At 29.4% G+C, this 20,358-nt stretch overlaps 2 protein-coding genes across 2 annotated transcripts; one reads left to right on the top strand and one right to left on the bottom strand.

Annotated features, from left to right (window-relative positions):
* Nucleotides 1-255: 255 nt before the first annotated feature.
* On the bottom strand, nucleotides 256-4,090 carry LOC127263159 (lysM domain receptor-like kinase 3). Its single transcript, XM_051292147.1, has 11 exons — nucleotides 3,364-4,090; nucleotides 2,493-2,570; nucleotides 2,122-2,406; nucleotides 1,901-2,046; nucleotides 1,733-1,822; nucleotides 1,537-1,642; nucleotides 1,312-1,463; nucleotides 1,154-1,251; nucleotides 947-1,073; nucleotides 748-855; nucleotides 256-646 (listed from the first exon to the last, which is right to left on the bottom strand). The coding sequence occupies exons 1-11, from the start codon at nucleotides 3,977-3,979 to the stop codon at nucleotides 482-484; spliced, it is 1,971 nt and encodes a 656-aa protein (XP_051148104.1). The 5' UTR covers nucleotides 3,980-4,090; the 3' UTR covers nucleotides 256-481.
* Nucleotides 4,091-17,908: 13,818 nt separating this feature from the next.
* Nucleotides 17,909-20,105, top strand: LOC127263164 (auxin-responsive protein IAA26-like). Its single transcript, XM_051292153.1, has 6 exons — nucleotides 17,909-18,207; nucleotides 18,301-18,716; nucleotides 19,138-19,391; nucleotides 19,489-19,624; nucleotides 19,744-19,808; nucleotides 19,893-20,105. Exons 2-6 carry the CDS (start codon nucleotides 18,355-18,357, stop codon nucleotides 19,922-19,924), a joined length of 849 nt encoding a protein of 282 aa, XP_051148110.1. The 5' UTR covers nucleotides 17,909-18,207; nucleotides 18,301-18,354; the 3' UTR covers nucleotides 19,925-20,105.
* The last annotated feature ends 253 nt before the right edge of the window (nucleotides 20,106-20,358 follow it).

Below are 20,358 nucleotides of genomic sequence, written 5' to 3' on the forward strand. Positions count from 1 at the left end.
TTTAATTTATAAATATATTATCAAATGATTCTACATATATTTTACAAAAAAATTCAAATAAGAATTTATTAAATTATAGATACATTTAAAAAAAAAAAAGAAAAAAAAAAAAAGACTGGCCCGGGCCCGATTCCAAACTGAATTGGATTTTGACTAGGCCTTTTATGCCCGGTTCAAAATTGGACAGGAATGATAAAAGTATACTCATTTAAATAAAATAAAATAAAAAAAGCAAATATTGTACACCCCTAAATATCACATTCCATTTATATTCATTCAATTCCTACTCAAAATTATTATTGTTTCATAACTCAAACCATCACAGTCATATAACATCCAAATATATTCATATTTGGCAAAAAAAATACTAAGTTATAAAAGAATCACTATAAACAAACATAAGAAAGTTACTACATTTTGGCGACCGACTCGTAGCCGTGAGGTCACGAGACCCGGGTCTCTTCCCGCCGCCATCGCCGTTCTACCGTCCCTGAACGAGGCCGCTGAAGACTTGGCTGTTCCCGGCGAGAGTCGCCTCCCACTCGACCGACGACAAAAGGATCTGCGATAGAGCAATCACCACTTGCTTCATGTCGGGTCTCAAAATCGGATCGTCGTCGACGCATTGTTTCGCCAGCATAGCCACCTGTGACAAACAAAAAAAAATTAAAAAAAATCGACGAGTATATCTCCGCGCCGTCTCGTTCGAATATCGCAATCTTAGCTAACGAAGGATGATAACGTTACCTTGAAGAGACAGTCATGCGGGTATAAGTCCATTAGGTTGGGGTCGACGTGGTCTTTCAAGCTCGTCATCGTCATCGAGTCGGGCGAATTCCTCAGAGCCGCAATCATCTGAAACATCGACCATCGTCACGACACGAATACAATGTAGTTTATTTGTTTATAGAACGGTTTACGCTGTCGTTTTTCTAACGAGACTTACGATAGATGCTAACGATCGCCTCTCGGCGCTCCGCGTCATCGCTTCTTTCCCCGAAACCATCTCAAAAAGCACCACACCGAATGCGTAAACGTCGCTTTTATTCGTCGCCAATCCATCCCGTAAGTATCTAACAAACCCGGGTAGATGAAACCAGTAAAAAATCGAAATTTCGAGCGAAAAATACGAATAGAGAAGTACTTCACTTACTCGGGCGCAAGATAACCGTACGTCCCGACAACTCTCGTCACCGACTCTTCCCCGTCGTTTGTCGCCATTACGAGTTTAGCCAATCCAAAATCCGATATCTACACGCGTAAAATCGTAAGTGAATGCGATTTTGCCAGTATCCGACAACATCGATATACCTTTGCTCGGAAGCTGCCGTCGAGTAGAATATTGCTTGTTTTAACGTCTCGATGCACATAATGAGGCTTCGTGTGTTCGTGTATGTACTCTAGTCCTCGGGCAGCATCGAGCGATATTTGCATCCTCATTATCCACGAAAGAGACGTATTTCCTGTCCGAAAACGAAGTATTAAAACAAAACCCATCTCTCGTAATCGAAAAATACGGTAACGATAAGAGTTCACCTTTGCTCTGAGGATCGTGCAAGTGATTCCGAAGCGAACCCTTTTGCGCGTATTCGTATATGAGAAAGAGTTCGTCGCCGCTGGCAGCATAGCCAATTAGTTCTACCTTTGACGAGGTTCAAGAAAACGTAATAAAATCAGATTCACGATTCACGGCTCAAATCATAGTCGAACACAAAAAAGGGATCGTCGTTACCAAATTTGTGTGATGAACTTTGCACAGAACTTTCATCTCCGCCATGAACTCCTTCGTTTTCGTCGCAGTCATTTTCTTGATCGCAACTTCCTGCGATTCGTAAAAAAAAAATTAAAAATCAGACGATATTTCAGCAAAGACACCCGAAACAGAGTTGCGGTAAACGACCTGGTCGCGAAGGAGGCCGTAGTAAACCGAACCGTATGTTCCGTGCCCCAAAAGATACGAATCGGAAAACCCATCAGTCGAAGCGATAATCTCGTCGTAAGTAAAAACAACAGGCTTCTCGACGTCCAACACGTCGGTCCCTATAACTGCAGGAAAAGGAAACTGGTAAGATGAACTAATAGACGAACGCTGTTCGATAGTCCATCAACGTAAATTCAAACCTGTGGGAATGTTCATGTGTCGATTGCTCGATTCGCCCGGGTGGTTCCGATCTGCGGAGTCGCAACACGTAGACCTTCTAGAAGCACAGCAAAAGCTCGTGTTCCGGAGGATTTGGAATTTGTGCGAACTCTTACCATCGGAATCTTTCGCATCGCTCCCGAGACAACCGGACGATTTAAAGGAAACAAATAGAACGACCGTAACAATTATCAAAGCCAAACCGATTGACAGACCGCCGATGATCCACCAGTAAGGTATGTGGCGGTGACGATTCGAATTGCCGTCTGCAAATAGTACAGAAAAGTCGATACAATGGTGAGATATCGGCAATCGACGTAAAAATTAAAGGAAAGAAGAAAAAAATTCATACCGACGAAGCTATCGGCAGATGGAGCCGGAGCTGGAGTTTGAAGTGTCCCGTTCTTTACCGGATATGGCTGTCCCGGAACTGATACACGGAAATAATCGAAACATGAAAAAAACGATATGTTTCAAGACTCACTCGAAATAGCACTACACAAGAAACTCGAAATTTCATTCCCTAATATTTCAAATAATTCCGAACGAAGCCCAACATTCGAAAACAAACTGAATTCTTGCTCAAATTTCAACTTATCGAACAATGTCGAATGGTTCAAGTTCAATGCACAAATAAAATCCCGATAACTAATCCGAGCTAATTCAAATTCATTCATTTAAAATCCACCGTCAAATCAATATCAATCCAACCAAATGAGACCTCAAATAACATTCAAAAACAAGATGAATTCTTGATCAAATTCAACTTGAACAATGTCGAATGGTTCGAGTTCAGAAGCTTAGCTCATCAAACGAATTTTGATCCCATTTCTATGCACAACTAAAATCCTTAAGGTCCCGTTAACTAGTCCGAAGTAATTCAAATTCATTCACTTAAAATCGACTTTCAAATCCAAATCCGTCCAACCAAATGCAAACTCAAATCTTTCGAATATTGCCAAATGAAGCCCAACATTTGAAAAACAAGCTGAATTCTTTCTCAAATTTCAACTAATCGAACAAACTTCGATCCCATTTCACTACACAACTAAAATCCCTAAATCACAATAACTAATCAACCCAATTCAAATTCATTCATTTCAAATCCATCCAACCAATCGAACTAATAAACTACAGTCTCGATCTACCATCATCATCATCATCAAATTACACATCCAATCCACACAAAGATCAAGAACAAGAACAAGATCAAGAACCATTACCGGAATTCAAGGGCACAAAATAGAGCTCCCCGGCGGTGAAATTGTCGGGATTAAGAATCCCATTGGCACTTTCAATGTCGTCCATGCTGACCCCAAATCTGCTCGACAAACCCTCCACGCTGTCCCCATCCTCCATAACATAACTCATCAGATAATTCCACAGCCCCCTCGAGCAGCCGCAAATCAGCCTCAGCGACACCACCGCCCCCCGCCGGGCCGCCCTGGCCGTGAAGTTCGCCGGAAAATACGCCAGCCCCTTGTAAGAATCCGACACCAGATTATACAGCGACCCGTTGCTCTCCCGCACCGTGAACGTCGTGTTCGATAGATACTTGTTCAGACCAGAAGCACAGGAGCAGTTCTTTTTGACGAAAACGTAGCCCCGACCGTTGCTGCCGTCGACGGTGACGTCATCCTCCAGAACGTCGAACATGCTGAGAATCACCGGTAGGGTTTGGTCCGGCGAGGGCTTGAAGGCGAGAAATGAAGTGCATAGACGAGCTGTGTCTGTGCAGTTTTGAGGGGTTGGGAAAGACGAAATGCTCGATTTGATTAGGGTTAGGATAAGGGTGAGGATTGAAATCGAATTCGAAATTGGGGGTTTTGTGCTGCCCATTTGATTTCGCCGGGAAATTGGGATCTATGAGCTTCTCCGGTGGGGATTGAAATCGGGGATTCGATTGGAGGTGTGAAGGAAAAGGATAGAGGACAGTGAGATTACTTGCTGATGACTGCAATTGACAGTGAAAAGAAAGCGACGCCATTAAAGCAGTAAAAAGGGAAAAAAAAAAAAAAAATGATCTTTCGTGACGCAGAAGAGAGAGTTAATTAATGGAAGATAGTCATTTGACTTCACTTATTTGGAATGATTAATTAATTAATTAAAAAGGTTGGGGGCTTTTTTGACCTTTTGGTGAATTTTTCTATTTTGATTTCTTTTTTTTATTATTAGTTTCCGAATGGGGAAGGGTAGCAGAGAGTGAGGGGTTATTTATTGCTTTCTTATTTAGCCTGGCAATTAGAAATTATTTTTCGTTTGTCTGAAAAAAATGAGTAGAGGGAAATAATTGTTTAGTTGTAATAAATGTAAGAATTAATTCATTTATATAATTTTATTTTTTTTAACTTCCAAATCAATTTATTTTTATTTTTAAATATAAGTGTAATATAAAGTAAGGATAAAATGATAAATAAGTATTTTAAAAATATTAGTAATTAGGGATAGAATTTACCGATTGCTAAAAAAATGTATACTTTCGTCCGGTAAAAAGAAAAATATTTGTTTTTTTGCAGATAAATTTTTTAATATTAGTATTATATTTATTTATAATGGAAAAAATAAAAATGTCCCTATTAAATTATGTGATAAAAAAACAATAGCATTTGTGTAATATATTGGAAGTTGTAAAGATATTAATTATGTTGAGCAAATAGTATAATTATTAAATTAGAAATTAGTATTTTTTTATAGATAAAAATAAAAATTAATATTATTCTTATGAGACTAATGAAGTATATAAATTTTTTGATTAGATGAACAAAAATAGAAACATGTTATTTATAAAAGTTGACAAAGTGAGTCATTTTATTTTATTTATTTTATTTTTTTTATTTTTTTGTCATGGTTCTTTATACTAAGTATAATGTTTGGATATGAAAATTAAAAAGAAATAGTAATATTTTAATGTATAATTAGAAAGTGTGAAAAATAAAGTGAATATTATAAAAGTTATATTAAAAAATTAGTGAAAGTAGAAAATTATTGACATATTGATTATTATTAATTAAAATAAAAGTAATAAAGTTACATAATAAATCAATTATGCTTAAATTTGCTGAATGATTTTTATATTATCCGATATTATTTTTATATTTTTATGAAAGTATATTTATCAAATTAAAAAGAAAAAACTAAAATTTAATTTAAACAAGAAGTTTTTGAAATTTTATTTAAGAAAAGTTAAAAATAATAAAAACTAATATTTAATATGATAGTTGCAAACAAAATAAATAGTTGATACCGATAGTATTAGGAAAATTAAATAACGGTCAAAATCCAAAAATTGTTGTCTCTTGCGATCACATCCATAATTATAATTTTTTTAATTTTAATTATTATTTTTTTATAACATAAAAATTCACTATTTAAAAATACATACCGGTTAAACTCCCAATCAAATTTAATATCTCACATACTAAACCCGATGAAAAAATACATTAGACGAACTGTGACAGGTGACTTGAGGCGTAGGTTTACCGGTTACCTTACTTAGTTTTAATAATAATTGGTTGGCACTTACGGCACACTCAGAGATGGGTCCCATTTGGAAAAGCGACCTTGACCGTTGAAGTAGATTCAGGTAAATAAATATCGACCGTTGACTTTGACTACCGGACTAACCTAAGCAAGCCAGGGAATGACGGAATGTGGGTATTTTTTTTAAAAAAAATTTAAGTTCAGATGTTTAATAATTGTATTTAAATAAAATACTATATAATTTAATTTTTTAATATAAAAAATTATATGTTGGTAATATAAAAATAATAATAATATTTTATTAATTTATTTGAAAATTTTACTAAATTCTCAATTATTTATTTCATTAGGTATTTTTAATTTTTAAATATTTGTGTGAATGTTTATTGTCTTTTTGGAAGTTCATAAGGAGTTGTATTTTCATTTGAATTTTATTTAAAATATAATTTGCAGCTAAAACTGTTTCCTCGCAAACTATAATATAATCTTGATTTTTGCATTATGCGATGTCATTCAATTGTAGTGAATATGAAGGCGTAGTATGATATATTATGTCATTTTTATTACATAAATTTTCAAACGAAACTACATATTCGTCTCTTCGATTACTTCGAACTACCTTTATTTTAAGTCAAGTTAATTTTTCGGCCCATTTATTAGGTTTTTGAAGGTTTTTATTACTTTTCTTTTTAACTTAACAGATATAAGTAATAATATTTCGTGTAATCATCTATAAATATGATAAAATATTATTTCACTTCAAATTTGCATATATTTCAAATAACACATATGTATAAATTAATTACAATAGTTTCATATTTTTTTCGACCATCGAAAATGATAGTTTTGTCATTTTTTCCTAACACAACTTCACATTCATTTTTAATGTTTATTTTTTTACTCTAATATTTAGTAAATTGAGATTTACAAATATTCTTTTATAGAATTTAAACTAGCATTTCATAATCTATAATATCATAAATCGAAATATTTAATAAAAAAAAAAACAAGAAAGAATAAAGTAATAAATTATGTAAATTATTATATTAGGTTATGATTTTTTACAAGTTGCGTTGTCAGTATCTTTAAAGTAAAATTAATGTATATTATTAAATATTTAAATATTATATCTCAATAAAATAATTTAATATGAATATTGTTTAAAAAATTATATCAAAACAAAGAAATAAAATTAACATAAATTAATTTATAAAAAATAAGAGTTTTAAAAATAAAAAAAAAAATACTCCATTGTTTATTGAGAAAATGTATAGAAATAGGATTTAGAGTTGATTTTATAAATCAGTCATTAAATTAATTTATATTTATTGAATATATTTATCATTAATAATTTATTAAAAATAAAAATATATGTAACTATTATGACACAAATTAAAATAAATTATAGTTCTTAAATAAATTTATTTTTTTTAAATATTGAATTTATGTGGAAAAACTCATTTGATTTTAGTGGAGCAGGTTTAATTCTTTCAACAAACTTAGGTAAATTTATTTTTCTTTGAATGGCGTCACGGAGATACGGATATTATTATTAATATTATTACAAAATTTAATAGTGGGGCCATGCACATGCATGCACGCACTGGATCCAACTAGCCTCACTGACACTCGGGGCCCACAATTATTTATTATTTGATTCCTAATTTTTAATTTCATTTATTTATTTCTATTTTTTCAATGTAATAATTAATGACATTGAAAATTACAGTATATGGAGTATATAAAAACAAGAATTAAATATACATTTTTAAAAAAATAACAATAATAAATTAAACCATAAAAATAATATATTTAAATAGAACACTAGTGTTTGTTAATCTTATTTAGAATAAATTAAGAAATAAGGAGTAGTGATAAAAAAAAAATAAATTAGACGATAAATATTGGTAGCAGATTTATATCGTCCACCTTAGTAAAAAAAAAAAAAATTGTATTTAACATTAAAAATATATTTATATTTGTATAATTTTTATACAAATACCCATTCTATTAGTATTATAAGATACCAATTCAAGTATTTTTTTTCAATTTTTTATTAGTTTATATTATATTTTGATATGATAATTAATATTTAAAAATTAACACGTAAAAAGTAAATGAAACTTTAAAGTCGAACAAAAGTAATATTATTTTTTCATAATGAATTTATAAGCCTAAAAATATATTGAAAAAAAAAAGTCAACGTCAAATTTAACATAATGCACACAAAATTTATTACTAAAATGTACAGTTAATGGTACTACCTCCGTTCCACGTACCGTGTTTGCTACACTGTAGACACGGTATTTTAAGATTGGTGTAATTAATAGATAATTAAGAATGTATTAATGAAAATAATTATCCTATAATATAAATAATTATAAATTAAAATTAAAATAACTAATTAGTTTAATTAAAATTCAAAAAAAAATATATTTAAAAAATTTAAAATGAGATTAAAATGTATAATCATTTTCCAAAAAAAGAAAGTGACATTATATGTGGGACGGACAGAAACGGCAATATGGACATGGTATGATGTGAGACGGAGGGAGTACTATTTAATAAGATTAGTAATTTTATTTATATTCAAATTTTTATGAATAAATCAATTGTCAAATTAGGACATGTATTTGTTATGTAACTTCTCATGTCCACATAGAAAGTAGATAAAAAATTAGGGGTATGGGCTCTTATAAAAAAATTTAATATGACAACAAATCTTTTTCTTTAGTAATTAGAGAAAGTGAAATTGGGATTTGTGAGTTGTTGTGACAAAAGTTTTTCAATTTTATCCGTGCAATTGCAATAAATATTTTAGTGGATTATCCTTTTTTTTTTTTTTTTTTTTTTTATATCGTTGGACAAATTGGGAAATAGATGCAATTATTAGGGCATAAATAATGATATGAATATTATATTTTAATCAATGATGGTACTTAGGACACCAAATAATTTATTGGATGTTTCAATAGGACAAACATAAATAGAATCCTATTTTGTCAATAATACTTAATGATGTACTAATATATTTATAGATTAGTATGGACACAATAATGAAGTTTAATATATCCAGTACATAGTTCAATTATAATTATTTAATGAAATTATATACTCCCTCCGTTTCGTTGGAAGAGTGGTATTTGATTTTTGCACGTAAATTTTTTAATATTAGTATTATATTGGATTGTAGTAAAATAAAAAGACAAAAATACCCCTATTAGTATGGTGTAATATAAAAGTAATGACATTTGTGTAATATATTGTAAATTGAAAAGGTATTTATTATGTTAAGTAAGTAATACAATTATTAAATTAGGAAATGACAACCTTATTTTGGGACGAACGAAAATAAAAAATAGTTATTAAATTAAAAGTTTTCTTGTACGGTTATTATTATTATTATTATTTTAACATGAAAGTTATAAATTCAAACATGGTTATTTGGATGTTGATTCAGTGCTTATGTGTATTAGCCAATATAAAATATAATTCGACAATTAGTACTATTTTTAATAAAAAATATATATATATATTTATTTTTATAAAATCCATATCAAGTTATTAAATAAATTTATTATTTTTAAAAAAGCAAATTAGAAAAATAAAGCCCAAAGTACTACATTTTTTAGAAGAATTATTGGGCTTGGCATTAAGCCAGTAATTTAACAATTCTAGGCCCAAGTTTGAAAATTTTGATGGGCCGGACACAAAGTTGAAGCCTATCTTTTAAAATATTAAATATATTATATACATCTCAAATATTTTATTACTTTTTACTTCCTTTTAAAAAATATAAAATATTTTTTATAATAGTAAAAAAAATAAAAAAATCAATTACTCTGTTAAAAAAGTCAAAAATCAAATATTTAATTTAAAATAATATACTTTATATTTTTTATACAATTTTTTTACCACACACAAAATAATTTATGATTAAAATGGTTGTACAATAAATAAATTGAAAAAAGAAAAAACGAATACCTCTTTACACAAAATTTTTCAAATTTTACTATTTTGACTTTGCATTTTTCAAAAAAAAATATTATTTTAATATCAAATTTAAATCAAAATTTTCCAAATTCAACAAAAAAAAAAAACACACTAATTAATAGTATATTGCTCAAAAATTGAGTTAGGTGTGTGACAAAATATTTATTTATTATTCCTCGTAAAATAATGGAATTTAAAAAAGAGAATCGAATTGATGGTTGCATCGTTGTGGGTAGTTGGAAGTCTCAAGAATTTTGAATTTCTTTCTTGATTTATTTCTAGCTTGCCTTGAATGTGGACTTCATATTTATTTATTTGTATGCGGGTTGAGATTCCAATTTGATTCCATTATAAATATGTCTAGATTGATTTTCCCACGTTTCTTTTTAAATAAATTTTAGACCCCACAAAAACCCTTTTATCAATACTACACTTTGAGGATTTATTTTATTTTATTTTTAGAAAAAAAAAAAAAAGAAAGAATATTGCTATAAAGGGTCATGTGGTTTTATACGTTTTTTCTTTAATATCAAGACTTTAAGATGGTTAGGATTAAAATAACATGTATTGTATATTATTATTATTATTATTATTATTATATATAAAAAAATTACCTATAAATTAAAACACAAAACAAACAAACCCCAAAAATGTGTAATAAATATCGATTGGATATATGTACCAATAAAAAATGAAATGTAAAATTAATTTGAGAATTTCCTGTAAAGTTGACTACTGAGGACTTTAAAGAAGGTTCCTTTGAAGTAGGTTTGGTAATTATTATTATTATTATTATTATTATTATTAAATTAATTAATTAAATAAATACATTGGTCATCATTAAGTCCACTTGCCTCACTTATATTTTAATACTTATAAAGATTTTAAGTAGCTTTACTAAATATAAAATTTAGAAAAATAAAATAAAATAAAATATTATGTCACACTCTCTATAATCTTTGTGGATACATTGCATCATATCATATGCAACTATCATTTTAAATTCTAAATTTTTTACTTTTACTTATTTAATTTTCTTTTGCAACAAAGCATCGTATCATATCATAATGTAGAAAGGCTATTATTTGATCTTATCAACTAAATAATTTAAGCTCATGACAATCTTTTATTTTTTCTAATTTAAAATTTCCTAATTAGTTTAAAATCACACATTTTATCTAATGTTAAGCATTGAATTAGTGATTTTGGATTGTGATTATTGAAATTGCGACAATATAAAATTTAATTCCTTATATATGTATATATACATGCGTATATAAACATGCAAGTATGAAAAATGCGATATTTTTTCGCATAGATTCCGAAAATGGCCTAACTTTTAAATTTTGGTCATATATTTCTGCAAAAAAAAAATTGTTCTTGATGGGGAAAACACATAGCCCTCACTTTGGAATAATTTTTTTAAAATTTTTGGTAAATTACTTAACAGTATGAATGTTGGACTAAGTCCAAATTGGTCAATTTTAAAAAAAGTTGGATAATGTATGATTGTGATATGGCTAGAATGTCACACAGTTATGCTATTTTCAAATCGATAAATGGGAAAAAAAAATAAAATAAATAAAAGAAAAGCTTCTTTTATGATTTTTAAGAGTGAAATAAAGGTTAAATATGAAGTTTTGTATTAAAATATTTAGTCAAATTTGAAAGCACATATTTACTTTTGGCGTAGATTTTAAAAATAATAGTATTTTTATTACAGTGGACAGTTTAAATAATGTAAAAATAATTTTGTTTTTACTTTTTTTTTTAAGCATAAAAATAACAAGAATATAATTACTCTATAATTAAACAATCTAAAATAATAAATATGGAGGTGTTCACATATAGAATTTTTTTTTTTTTTTTTTAATTTACTATTTCAAAAAAATTTATCTCTAAAAAATATCAATTTATTATATTATACTCAATTTTAATTTTACATTCGAAACATCACATCAATACATATTTATATCACATTAAATAACTATTTTAATTTAAAATTTTACTATTTAAAATCAAAACCCAAAATTAAAATTGAACAAGTAAACACACCATATGTATATTTATAAGTACATATATGGACTATCTCGTAAGGAATGGTCTGGTGGTACAGGAGTTCGGCTGAAAATTTACTCAGTGTATATTTTCGGGTAGCGACTGCGAGTTCTCGCGATATAAAAATAAAAATAAAAATACGTATATGGAGTAAAAATATTATCTAAATAAAAATCTCAAATCAAAATTCAATATCAAATTAAAACCATATAAATCCCTATTTAATTGTTTAATTTAGGAAATTAGTGAAAAATAGAAAGATGGAATGGTGCTTGAATATGATTGGCGACTTTAGAGTTAGTGCGGAGTGTGTAAACTCTAAAGTCGCATCATTAAAAGCGCGACTTTCGCTGCTTCCCAATTTGACACCCGTGGCTCGGCTCCTCTCCGGCCATCCCCACCATCCACTCCTATCCATTCTCCATCGTCGGATGAACCTCAACGGCCAGGATTGCTTCCGACATTCTCAGTGGTGGTGATGTACATCCGACGTGACGCGCCTAGATGCCGAGTGTCTGCGCGTGAGATTACTGCCAAAGCCTCTTTTTCAACAGTAATGATAAAGACTAGTGATTAAGACTATACATACAATTCTAATAATTCCTCACTCTCGGTAAAAAATATTATTTTTCGTCAGTTTCACTTAATTTGTCAACTTTTTAAATTTTTATATATTTTGCATAATTTATTTTTTTAAGAAATATAATTATATATTTATCACATTCTAAAATTTTTAGTTTTTTATATTAATTAAAATATTTAATCATATTAATTTTAATTTATAATTATTTTTATTAAATTGTATTCTCTCTGGTCCACATAATTTGTCTTTATTTTTTATTTTCGTCTGTCTCATCTAACTTGTCATTTTTTTTTTCTTTAAAAAATTGGTTATACACATTAATTATATTTTAAAATTTTAATTTTAATCAAACTACTTAGTTATTTTAATCTTAATTTACAATTATTTTTAGTATATAATAATTATTTTTACTAATACATTTGTTAATTATTTATTAATTATACTTTACCTTAATTCTAGTAACTACAATAATAATAATAGGCTCATATTATCTAGGATGGATGGAATAATTATTTTTACTAATATATTTTTTAATTACTTATTAATTATACAATAACTAAAATTCTTTATCTAAGTTAATATAAATAATTTAGGTGAGCCAAAGAGAGTAATTTGGCATTTTAAAATAATTTCTCCTATCGAATCAAGAAATTTTTTAGTAAATTAAAAATAATAATATTTTATTAATTAATAGAAGTCAGTAAGAAATTTATTGTAATTAAAATTTATATATTAGTAGGATGTACTTTTCACACTTAAATATAATAGTAATGATAATAATACTCTGTTTTAGGCCATATGGTCTCATTTACGGTAGACACGAGAATTTAAGATAATATAATTAATAAATAATTAAAAATATATTAATCAAATAATTATCGTATAATAATAATAATTTTAGCTTAAAATTAAGATAATTAATCAGTCATATTAAAATTTTAAGAAAATTATAAATTTAATACTCCCTCCGTCTCATTGAAAGGTTGTCATTTTCCATTTTCGTTCGTCCTAAAACAAGGTTACCATTTTCTAATTTAGTATTGTACTACTCACATAACATAATAAATACTCTTACAACTTACAATATATTACACAAATGCCATTATTTTTATATTATACTATACTAGTAGGAGTATTTCTGTCTTTTTTACTACAATTTAATATAATACTAATATTAAAAAATATACGTACAAAAAGCAAACACCGCTCTTTCACCGAGACGGAGGGAGTATGTGATTAAAATGAATAATTTTTTTTTAAAAAAACAAGTGACATAATAAGTAGATAGACGGAATGAAAAGATGACACACTAAGGGTGTGTTTGTTTGAAGGATTTTGGTAGATTTTCACTATTCATCCAATTTTTTCCCCCCAAAAATATCAAATCAAACACCTATTGTTACGCACAAAAAATAATAATAATAATAATAATAATAAGGTATCCAGAGTCAGTCGGTGGGTTCTCAATCAGATAAGCAAGTCAGATGGTCCGCAGTCGGGCAAGCAGGTCGGATTATCCGCAGTCGGATAAATGGGTCGGTTGATACAAAGGTTGGCTGCTATGGGGGTCGGTCGAAAAAGGAAGTCGGGCGAAGAAAGGTCTGTTGATAGGTCAGACGATTGAAGAGACCAAATAGTGGTCGTTTGATGGGGCGACCAGTGAGTCTTTTGATCTGGCGACCAATTATGTATCTAGATTGGTCGGTTGGTCGGTCGTTGGGTTATGCGGTTGGCGAGGCGGTTAAAGACATGTGTCAATGAAAGAGGCAGTTCTGAGTTCTGTAACTGGTGGGAACGGTTGGTGAAACAGTGCAACGGTTCTGAACGTTGTCTTCAAAGAATATTTAAGGATTTGGATCATCATTTGGCAAGGCATCTTCAATCAACTTCAACAAAGCAAAGTCAGATTTGGGGATCACCACTTTAAATTTCAGTCTTTTATTTTCCAGTTTATTTTCTGTACCATACAGTGTTTAGAGATTCCTAATCTCAGGCACTAATTAATCAAGTTTAAGGATATTTTCTATATCTTTGAATTTTACTTTATTTTTGTTGAAAAATTACATCAACACCTATTTTTCATTTTTTATATTATACTAAAAATCAATTTTACATTCAAAACATCACATCAAACCCTATTTATATCACATCATACAACTATTCAAATTCAAAATTTTTACTATTCAAAAACTCAAAATCCAAACCCCCAAACAAACACACCCTAAGTGTAACGAAGTAATAATAATAGTAGAAAAAAAAATTAAAAATAAAAGTAAAGCATCATTAGCTTTCGAAAAATGTGAGCAAATGGATAAATATTGGTGTTGAAAGCATTGAGTAATATTTTTAGTTTTAACGTAAAATTTGTCATATAAATTATTGTTGATAATGAAATGACATTATTTAGCCACGCCGTACACCTCAATGGTAGATACAGAACGAGTTCTATTCATTCTGATTTTCTTTCATTTAATTCTATACTTTTTTAATAAAAATATATTTTGTAAAAATATTATTTAAATACAAATAGAATACTTAAATAATTCGTTTACTTCATATATATATATATATATATAAATAAATATATAATACTCTTCTCGTCCCAGAAGAGTCATCTTGTTGAGATTTGACACGAAAATTAAATAATAATAGTATTTAATTAAAAATTAGTATAAAATAGAATGTAAAATATTGTAATGCTCTATTTTACGAAGGATTTTAAAAAGTAGATTAGAGTAATAATTATGGTTACGTTTAAAAAAATAAGAGTAATTTTATTATAAAATAGAAACCACAGAAAACAACACAATTATTTTGGAACGTACAAATATAAAAAAACTAACAACACTTTTGGAACATAGGGAGTAATTAATTGATGTAATATTCTAAAGTTTTATACTGTACATTTGAAAATAATTATTAAATTGGATCATCAAAATTTGATAAAAAATAATTTATTAGAACAAGAATTTTTCAAAAAAAATATATATATATTATACATATTTATTATTTTTATATTATTTATATAATTTTTTACATTATATATAAAAAATATAAAAATAAAAATAACAAAGCCAGTATTTATTTACAATTAGTAAAATAAAATAATTTTAATGTAATTTTGTCAACATGGAGACACATTCTAAATCACAAAATTTTAAATATAACTTTAATGGGTTAAAATAAATTCGATAATAATATTATCCACGTAATTAATCATAATATTATTTAAATATAATTTTAATGGTAATAATAAATAATTATTATCCACGTAATTAATAAGTGGTGAATCTGGGTGGGCCCCATCAAATCAGGTGCACCTGCACAGTAAGCAATAATGGCGCCGACTTGGGCGAGCCGATCCGACGTCGGAAAGCCGAGGCTCGTCCACGCGCCGCTAATGATTCCCTTCGCTGGAGCCCACTTCGACGGCCAGATTTTCGACACGTGTCAGACATCGTACGGGCGGTGCGGGATGCCTTTTGAGTTGCGTATCAGAGTATCCAAGCTGCTGGCTTCTGCAAGCCTACCCTAGCCTAGCCGGCCTCGAGAGCCCAAACTCCCCTGGCTCACATGCACCCGCGTCACCTTACGTCATTTTGAAATTGTTTAGAAGGTCCTGGAGTGGAGGTCCGGAATACGAGCATCCATGCATGCACGCACGTACGAGTGTGTTGCTAAAACTTTATGCTTTCTTTGTCTAACTATTTTAACCTAACGCAGTTAAAATATATATATATATTCTATTATTTTACTAAAATTCAATATTTTATTTAAAATATAATTTTTCATATTATGGTCATAATTCTTTATATTTCATTTTAAAAATAATCCAAATCAAAACACCAAACAAACAATATCTTCATTATATATATATTTATTTATTTATGTTCGATGTATGAGCTATTAAAAATTCAATATTTGCAAATGGCCAATTGGGAAATTTAGGGTGTGTTTGTTTGGGAGTTTGAATTTTAAGTTGGAATTTAAATAGTAAAAATTTTGAATTTGAATAATTGTCTGATGTGATATAAATACGTGTTAAATGTAAAATTAATTTTTAGTATAATATAAAAAATAAAAAATATGTATTTGATTTATTATTTTTTTTTAAAAAAAGGATGAATAATGTATTTAAAATTCAATCCCCAAACAAACACAACCTAAACAACTAAAGGTAAGTTTAGGTAGGGGTGAACAATTTAGATTTTTTATCCAAAGTTTGTCAAATTCAAACAAACATGAAAATTCAATTGAATAAAATCAATTCCAACCGAATTGAAATGTCTCGAATTCAAAATAAGAAAAGCTCAAAATTCTATATATTTAAAAAACTAAAATTTAAATTAATTATAAATAAATAAATACATTTGTTTTTTATTTATATTATAGTATACAAATTTATTATCAACAAAATGATATCAATATTATATATATTTTTATTGAGATATAATACTAAAAATATTTAAAATATCAACCATACTAATCATATAAAAAAATAATAAAATAATATCACAAATTATTATTATTAACTTAATAATTTACCGTAACTGAAATACAATGTACTAACCAAAACGATCATAAATTCATAATCGGGAGGAAATATATTATATAATATTCGTTTTTAAATAATATATATTTTATTAAATAAAATATATATTATTTAAAAATATTTTAAATTTATCTATAATAAAAATATAGATCCATATCTTATACTTTATTTCACAAGTATAAAATAATTTTTTTAATTCTAACTATAATCTCCACCTTCCGACCAAACTTAACCTTTGTTTAGTAGTTTGTGAAAATGGCTTGTGGGAAGATAACAATTATTTAATGCCATATTTTATAATATAAAAATTTATTATACTCATATTTTCTTAATTTTTTTAAAAAATATTGTAATCTCAAAACAAAGCAACCAACTTATCTTGAAGGGCTGGCTGATCACAAGCCGTCGGATCATCGAATCCAAGGGCTGGAAATCGACCGATGGTTTTCGCCATTAGCCATGGCGGGGGGTGAGGTCAGGCTCTGTCCTGTCGCATTCAAATTGATCTGAAATCGACCATACTCAGTCATCAAAACACACAAAATCATGAAGATGAAGACGAAGAAGAAGATCAAGACACCGTCGGACCGGATCGGACCGGACCGGACCGGACCTGCCATGTTTTTATTACACTGCTAGCTCTCAGTCTCCTCCTTCTCCAGAAATGGATCGCCCGAATCCCTTTTTCTGTATGTCTGCTACCACTTATTTATTTATTAGTTATTGCAATCAATGCTGGCTGATGAATGGATGGTTTTCAGTATCGAGCTTTTCTTCTTCTGCCCAGGTTATTGAATTTAATTTAATTTATTGAGAAATTTTATGAAACCCTAATTTCCCAAATTTGGGGATTTTGAAGCTTAAGAAAATTGGTTTCCAGTTTTGGGGACACTTGTGTTGGTATTGTTCCTCATAATATTATTATTATTATTATATATGTAGATATTAGATATATAGACATTTATATGTACCACAAACGTGTCTTAATTATAAAAGGGTTAGGAGTGAGAAACTGTAGTGGGGTTATACTTATGCCTGTATGTATATATAGACATAGAGATATATAGTGAGAGAGAGAGAGAGAGAAGGGTGTTGTAGGAAGAGACAAAGACAACCCACTCCACCCAGTCTGAGCTGAGCATGCCAATAAATAATAATACTAATAAATAAAAAAAGGGCCATAAAAGCAAAGCAAAGATTTACAATCCAGAAGCTATAATAATAGGCATCTTCCTTCCCCTTCTTCCATATTTCTGTTTCTCTAATAATATTGTTTTGTATTGTATATCATCATCTGATTCAAGATTAGGTTCTTGATCCCTTAAGCTTGAGTTTTCTCTCTCTAAAAGTTGAAGAAGAAGAAGAAGAAGAAGAAGAGCTTTTTTGGTGGTGCATAAGAATGTTGGCTTTCTTATTATGAGCTTCATTAACCTCACTTCATATCCATATATTGTTTTATCACATTTTTTTTCTGAAATTTGGTTGTTTTTGCAGTGCAAAAGATTTCTCTTCTTTCTCATTAAAACATTAAGAAAAAAGAAAGCAGAAATGGAGGGGTACTCAAGAGAAGATGGAGGAGGGTGTCCTCACTTGCTGGATTTGATTCCAAAAGATTGCAGTGATTGGACGCTCCCAAAAATGGGAGAATCAGAGGAGAAGAAGCTAGAGCTGAGCCTAGGGCCACCTGGAGAAGAAGAAGATTGGAGAAGGACCACCATGAACAACAAGAACAAGAACAACACCTCTTCAGATAATAATAATAATAATAATAATAATAACAACAGGGCCTACTTCTCCCCCAAAACCCCTGTCTTGAACCAATCTCCATGGCAGCAGCAGCCCAAGCTTTCTCCTCCTTTCCTCCAACATCTGCACCCAAAGCCATCAGAAAACACCACTGCACAAAAAAGGTTCTTCTTTTTTTTTTCTTTTTTCTTCAGTACCAATTGTTGTCTCTCTATGTTTGTGTGTTTTATTTATTTTCTATATTTTTAAGTTCTTGGTGGCTTTTCCCTGTTTTGCTCAACATCTGCACATGATATGTAATTTTCTTGGTGGTCCATACATTTTGTCTACCTTTAATTCTTTATTGTCTGCTGTGCCCTATGGATTGTTTTGGATTGATTCCCTTCTCCCTCACAAAGCTGCACACCTTTTCTCGGCTATATCCTCATTCTCTTTTTTGTTTTCCTTTTTTTTTTAATTATTGTTATTCTTGTTTATCTTCCTATGATTGGCTTCTGTTTGAAATCTGAATCATCATGTATATATATATATATATATATATTTAGTATTAGAGCTTGATTTTTATAATGATTTTTGAACAATTAGGACTGCACCTGCTCCAGTTGTGGGATGGCCTCCTGTCCGTTCATTCAGGAAGAACATAAGTTCTTCAAAATTAACCTCGGAATCTCCAACAAAAGATCCATCCCCAAAACCTGTTGAGAACTCCACAAGAACCCCTTTTGTGAAGATCAACATGGATGGGATTCCAATTGGTAGAAAAGTTGATCTTAAAGCTTATGACAGTTATGAGAAGCTATCATATGCTGTTGATGAGCTATTTAGAGGGCTTCTTGCAGGTCTCTCTCTACTTGATGCAATAAACAAATTGGGAATCTATTTAATGATATGATAATAAAGATGGATTGATTGGTTGTTGTGTTTCGAAATTTTTAGCGCAAAGGGATTCTTGCGTCGGAGGCAGTGATGGCGGGGAAAAGATCGAAGGGATTTTAGATGGAAGTGGAGAATATACACTTGTGTACGAGGATAATGAAGGGGATAGGATGCTTGTTGGTGATGTACCTTGGGAGTAAGCATCCCATCTCACTTTGCATTTTATGTTTTTGTTAATTGTGTCCATGGATATGATTCTATTCGGATTTTTTTCGAAGAAAAATTTGTGTCTTGATTGGATTTACTTGATGGTAGCATGTTTGTTTCGAGCGTGAAGAGGCTGCGCGTGCTTAAAAGCTCGGAGCTTCCTAAGTTGTCTCGTGAGTTTATTTTCCTCCTAATGTGTAATGGATTTTGGTTCTAACAGATGAGTGTATGAAGTGTTGGTTGTTGATGATTTGCAGGTGGAAGGAAACAGGGGAGACTCTTGTCTTGAAGATATATATATATATATATATATCAAGTGAAGGAGGCTTTGTGGGAAGAACTTTTTAACTGTTTTGTATTTATGATCTAATCGATCTTATCTACTTTTGAACACTTATATATATATATATATTTGTGTATTGTTCTATTATGCAGTAAGTAAATGGAACAAGGGTTTTGTGTTTTCTGGATGTTTCAGCTCAATTGGAAGATTTTCTTGGTCTTTGAATTATACTAATGTTGTATTGTTTTTTTCTTTTCTCTACATCGGTTTGAAAGTAAAGTTTGTGTCGAAATTTAGCCATGAGGATAAAAAAAAAAAAAAGGACTGTCAACCCAAAAATGAAATGAATTTATTCAAGTTAAGTTCAAGTTAACTTTATTTAGTTTCAAATCATTCAAAACTCTAACAAATCTGACATACAATAGACTCTGTCCGAACAC

Source organism: Andrographis paniculata, unplaced genomic scaffold, assembly GCF_009805555.1.
Source record: "Andrographis paniculata isolate CXL003 unplaced genomic scaffold, ASM980555v1 Contig66END, whole genome shotgun sequence".
In the NCBI taxonomy this organism is placed as follows: Eukaryota; Viridiplantae; Streptophyta; class Magnoliopsida; order Lamiales; family Acanthaceae; genus Andrographis; species Andrographis paniculata.